This window comes from Palaemon carinicauda, chromosome 12 (assembly GCF_036898095.1).
Source record: "Palaemon carinicauda isolate YSFRI2023 chromosome 12, ASM3689809v2, whole genome shotgun sequence".
In the NCBI taxonomy this organism is placed as follows: domain Eukaryota; kingdom Metazoa; phylum Arthropoda; class Malacostraca; order Decapoda; family Palaemonidae; genus Palaemon; species Palaemon carinicauda.
This window is the reverse complement of record NC_090736.1, coordinates 134,438,718-134,445,005: the sequence shown is the minus strand read 5'-3', so window position 1 is coordinate 134,445,005 and position 6,288 is coordinate 134,438,718. Positions and strand designations below refer to the sequence as shown.

The 6,288-nt window shown below is 29.7% G+C and overlaps 1 protein-coding gene across 1 annotated transcript in view; it reads right to left on the bottom strand.

Moving 5' to 3' along the window:
- Positions 1 to 2,094: 2,094 nt before the first annotated feature.
- The window catches only part of LOC137651064 (putative uncharacterized protein DDB_G0277255), a 4,987-nt gene continuing 793 nt past the window's right edge, over positions 2,095 to 6,288 (bottom strand). Inside the window, exons 2-5 of the mRNA XM_068384202.1 lie at positions 5,920 to 6,112; positions 4,902 to 5,271; positions 4,723 to 4,855; positions 2,095 to 2,270 (exon numbers count right to left, since the gene is read on the bottom strand). Coding sequence (XP_068240303.1) covers positions 2,095 to 2,270; positions 4,723 to 4,855; positions 4,902 to 5,271; positions 5,920 to 6,112 — 872 coding nt within the window. The remainder of the gene's footprint in view (positions 2,271 to 4,722; positions 4,856 to 4,901; positions 5,272 to 5,919; positions 6,113 to 6,288) is intronic.

Below are 6,288 nucleotides of genomic sequence, written 5' to 3'. Positions count from 1 at the left end.
CCACTGCCTAGCCCTCCCAGGTCCTAACTTGGGTGGAGAGGGGGCTTGGGCGCTGATATGTATAGAGTCATCAGCAGCCATTGCCTAGCCCTCCCTGGTCCTAACTTGGGTGGAGAGGGGTTTGGGTGCTGATCACATGTAATATGGTCAGTCTCTAAGGCATTGTCCTGCTTGCTAGGGCAATGTCACTGTCCCTTGCCTCTGTCATTCATGAGCGGCCTTAAAACCTTTAAGGAAGGTAGATCTACACTAATTTAACTAAAGGGTAAGAAAAATCACATATGAATTTTCTTAAAAGCAGAATTGTAATAAGTATAATAATTCACATTTACCTGAAAAAAGTTAATTATGTCAATATGTCGCCAAATCATTATTGTATGAAGATAACAGTAAAACCACACAAGAAAAAGGTACCTTTAAAGTTTTGGAATGACTAAGTCTGTATGTCATTCATTATTACTACCAGTGTGTATACACCAGTGTGTAAGTGTGTAATTTCCCTATATGTATGTTTATATATGTATAAATATATTCTACATAAGATATATGTATGCTTATATATTATACATAAAATATATGTATGTTTATATATTATACATAAAATATATGTATGTTTATATATTATTATTATTATAATTATTATTATTATTATTAGTAGTAGTAGTAGTAGCCAAGATACAACCCTAGTTGGAAAAGCCAGATGCTATAAGCCCAAGGGCTCCAATAGGGAAAAGTAGCCCAGTGAGGAAAGGAAATAAGGAAATAAATAAATGATGAGAACAAATTAACAATAAATCATTCTAAAAACAGTAACAACGTCAAAATAGATATGTCATATATAAACTATTAACATAAAATAACTACTGTTTTTCCCTCCCAAATTTTTTATCTGAAAAAGTATCAAATATATTAACCGGCGTTAATTATATAACTGTACATTTTTCATTATAGCAATTTAGATTTAATTTACGTCTTGCTAGCGGCCTTAAGTCTTGCTAGCGGCTATGACATTGCTAGCAAAAATGCTAGGAAGCTTAATTCAAGTCTTGATAGCGTTCCTTAAGTCTTGCTAGCGGCTATGACATTGCTAGCAACAGAACAATCTTTGCTGAACGTTAACTACTAGCTCACTTACTAGACCGATGAGCTATTTCGAGTCGTTCAAGATAGGTGGTTAGTGATAAAGAACAAATTATCTGGGAAATTATGGTGGTAATTTCTCTCTCTCTCTCTCTCTCTCTCTCTCTCTCTCTCTCTCTCTCTCTCTCTCTCTCTCTCTCAAACAATATGCTTTAAAACTGAGTATAATTTTAATCTTGTTGCTCTTCTTGAAATATTTTATTTTTCTTTGTTTCCTTTCCTCAAGGAGCTATTTTCCCCGTTGGAGCCCATGGGTTTATAGCATCCTGCTTTTCCAACTAGGGTTGTAGCTTAGCCAGTAATAATAATAATAATAATAATGATAATAATAATAATAATAATAATAATAATAATAATAATAATAATAATAATAATATCTCTCTCACTCAGACTAGTTATCATTATCAGATCTGTAAAATATTTGAGCACAATTTTGACACCGAAAAGAAAAATTTATTATTATTATTATTATTATTATTATTATTATTATTATTATTATTATTATTATTATTATTATTACTAGCTAAACCACAACTCTAGCTGGAAAAGCAGGGTGCTAAAAGCCCAAAGGCTCCAAGAGGAAAAATATCCCAGTGAGGAATGGAAAAAAGGACATAAATAACCTACAGAATTCAATAAAAATAACATATTTAAAGAACAATAACATTAAAATATATATTTAATAACATTAAAATATATATTTTTTATAAAATAAACTATAAAATTACCTTAAAAATTTTCAAATTTCCTTAAATTTGAAGCTAGTCAAACCAAAATACCCTAGAACTACCTCAAAATTCCCTTGAAACCATGCAAATTACCTCAAATCTAAGGTAACTACCTTAAAATTTTAAACCCTCTGACGGCCTTAGTTTTAAGCGATGCACACGCTTGCTTGCTTTAAGATTGCCTTAAGCAAGACACGGCCTCTTGCGTTGGATAACGTCGCTAACATCAGGGGCGAAAAGAACATAACGGACCGACCGTGGCCCAGTGGCCTCTTGGTGAAGCCAGTCGCCACAGAGATCGGGGGGGGGGGGGAGAAGAAGAAGAAGAAGAAGGGGGGGGGGGAGAAGAAGAAGAAGAAGGGGGGGGAGGAAGGGGGGGCTTATTATTATTTGAACTGTGACGGTGCGAATTTGGCATAACAGATTCATGACTCCTTTTCCATAGGAGAGTTATTATCATTATTATCATTATTATTATTTATTATTATTATTATTAGCCAAGGTACAACCTTGGTTGAAAAAGCAGGATGTTATACGCCCAAGGAGTACAACAGGGAAAATAGCTCAGTGAGGAAAGAAAATAAACTATAAGAGAAGTTCCAACGGCTTATTATTATTATTATCATTACCATTAGTAGTAGTAGTAGTAGTAGTAGTAGTAGTAGTTTTAGCTACTATTAGGGCTTATAGCATCTTGCTTTTCCAACTAGGGTTGTAGCTTAGCTAGTAATAATAATAATAATAATAATAATAATAATAATAATAATAATGCTTTACTACAATATATCACATTAACAAGTATTATTCTTTACCGAAAATGTAAGTTATTATTACTAAATAAGGAATCCATACTATGAAAAATGACGGTGATCTAAAAGAGAGTCGGGATAACAAATCTACGGATAAAGACGCCTACATTCAACCTCCTGTATACAGGACAGTGGCGAGAGAGAGTCAACCACACCCGGTAGAATGTAGTCCCCTGTGGGTATGTGGCCAGGGAAAGTTACACACAGAAAAATACAATAACATAGCTACACATTAAGTTTATTTCAGTGATTTATTATACATTTAACAATACATCCAGTCCTCTTTTGTATTGTAGGAAAATAATACCCTTCAAGTTGCAAGTTTAAAGATTTAAAGTCTGCTCATGAATGGCAGAGGCAAGGGGCAGTAACATTGCCCTATCAAGTAGGACAATGCCCTGGAGACTGAACATATATATGTATGATCTGCGTCCAAGCCCCTCCCCACCCAAGCTAGAACCAGGGAGGCCCAAACAATGGCTGTTGTTGACCCAGCAGGCTCACCTAAACCTCACAAGGATAGAGAGGTTGCAGACAGCTTGAGCGGGACCCGAATCCCAGGCCGGCATATTGCTAAGCAGAGTGTCCAGTCTTTCGAGAATTTATAGTATTTGGTAAGGGCCTAATAGGCTCGGCATTGAACCCGGGAAGGCCATTCAATAATACAAAATAATGTAGAGTACGTGGCTAAAAAGTGGGTGTATTACCTACAGTTCATTGCGTAGGGCCCAATGAAAGCACTACTTCCTTAAGAGTCCGAGTGACTCTTCTTTTCGTCAAAAATAAAGTATATTTCCTCTATATGGTAAAAACAAATTATCTGGCTATACATATATATATATATATATATATATATATATATATACTGTGTATATATATACATATATATATATATATATATATATATATATATATATATATTATATATATATATATTTCCTCTATATGGTAAAAACCAATAATCTGGCTATATATATATATATATATATATATATATATATATATATATATATATATATATATATATACTGTATATATATATATGTATATATATACAGTATATATATATTATATATATATATTGTATATATATATATATATATATATATATATACATATATATATATATGTATATATATATATATATGTATATTATATATATATATATATATATATATATATATATATATATATAATATACATATATTTCTTTCCGATCACGCTCAGCTCTCCCCGTCTCTCGGGTAGGGGGGCAGAGGGAGTAGCCATACCCTGTTGATAGGGAGGCGCATGTCCGTGTATATCTCTCTAAATATTTAGCCGTCGTACACTAGTATAGAAATAAAACTCAAAACATACGGAATATAGTTTAATATACCCTTCATTATTTTACAAAATGTATTTTATACATTTCCAACATGGAAAGATGATTGTAATGTGAAGGATATAAATTATATTACATTGGAGAGTTAAAACTGTAGAATAAAAACATTATTTCAAAGTTTTATGTATGTATATATATGTATGTATATATATATATATATATATATATATATATATATATATTATATATATATATATATACACATATATACTGTATATATATATATATACATATATATATATATTTATACATATATATAAAAACATATACATATATATAAATATATAAATACATTTATATACCTATATATATATATATATATATATATACCTATATACATATATAAGTATACAGTACATATATATACACATATAAATACATATAATTATATATAATATATACTGTATATATATACTATATATATAATATATATATATATACTATATATATGTATATATTGTATATATATATACAATATATATATATATAAATAGTATATATATATAGTATATGTATATATACAGTATATATATATATATATATATATATATATATATATATATATATATATATATATATATATATATATATATATTCTTCATAATGTCACCAGTAAGATAGTCACCATAAAAAAAATTGTAACAATCCCTGAATTAATCCTTTTGAGGAAGAGAAGAGGAAGATGATGATGATGATGATGAGGAAGAGGAAGAAGAGGAGATTGAGGAAGAGGAGAAAGAGGAAGAAAAAGGAGAGTTAGAATAAAGTTTGACAGAGTATGAGATATGATCATCCTGAGATATTTGAAGTAAGCAACTTATGGTCCTTCTTTAAAGGAAGAGAAGAGGATGATGATGATGATGAGGAAGAGGAGGAGAATGAGGAAGAGGAGAAAGAGGAAGAGGAGAAAGAGGAAGGAGGGTAAGAATAAACTTTGACAGAGGACGAGACAGACTGAGGAGAGGAATTGGAAACGAAGGAAGAGACAGGTAAGGCCATAGATGAATTACCAGAGGAAAAGGAAGAACTAGAAGATGCAGAGGAAACAGATGAAGGCGCCGGGGTCGTAGGACCATTCGAAGCTAAGGATGATGAGAGAGCAGAAATGGAGGAGAGGATGGGTTTTGTAATGAAGGAGACGGAGTCCTGCAGGAAGCGACTGACTCGCTGGAATAGCGTCTTGCCTGTCACCATGTTCATGTTCATGTTCCTGAAGGAAAAATTGAAAAAAAAAAAATTCCATGTAATTAAAAAGGAAAATTAATTGGTTATAAATTTTTAAGGAATGAATAAATTAGGGGTATTTTTATTCATGATGCGTGTATTCAAAATATCCAGTTATATGGTACGTAAAATTCGAGTGGTTATAATTTAATACTGTGTATATACATATATATAGTGTGTGTATATATGCGTATATACATATATATATATACATATATAGTGTGTGTAAATATGTGTGTGTATATATATATATATATATATATATATATATATATATATATATATATATATATATATATATATATATATACACACATGTATATATATAGTGTATATGTGTCTATACATGTATATATATAGTGTATATGTCTATATATATATATATATATAGGATATATATATTAAAATATATATATATATATATATATATCATATATATATTATATATACATATATATAGACACACATACACACACACTATATATATATATATATATATATATATATATATATATATATATATATATATATATATATATATATATATATATATATACACACACATTCAGTAATGAATGTATACCCAAATTAAAACGCCATTACTAACAACTACGACACCAATCATCATACATACTCGCTCATGCCGATAAGATCGTTTATGTTGGCATTGTTATTGTTGTTATTATTGTTGTTGTTGTTATTGTTATTATTGTTGTTGTTGTCGTTGATGATGCTGACGATATTAACCACGGTGTCAAGCAATGTTAAAGCAAAGGCCATGAATGCTAAGTTGCTGTTGGCATCTCTTCTAGGCCTTGTTGGTAGGTCTGGAAATGAAATTATTAAGATTATTATTATTAAGATTATTATCATTATTATTATTCAAATTATCATCATTGTTATAATCATTCAAGTGATAATAATAATAATAATAATAATGATAATAATAATGATAATAATAATAATGATAATAATAATAATAATAATGATAATAATAATAATA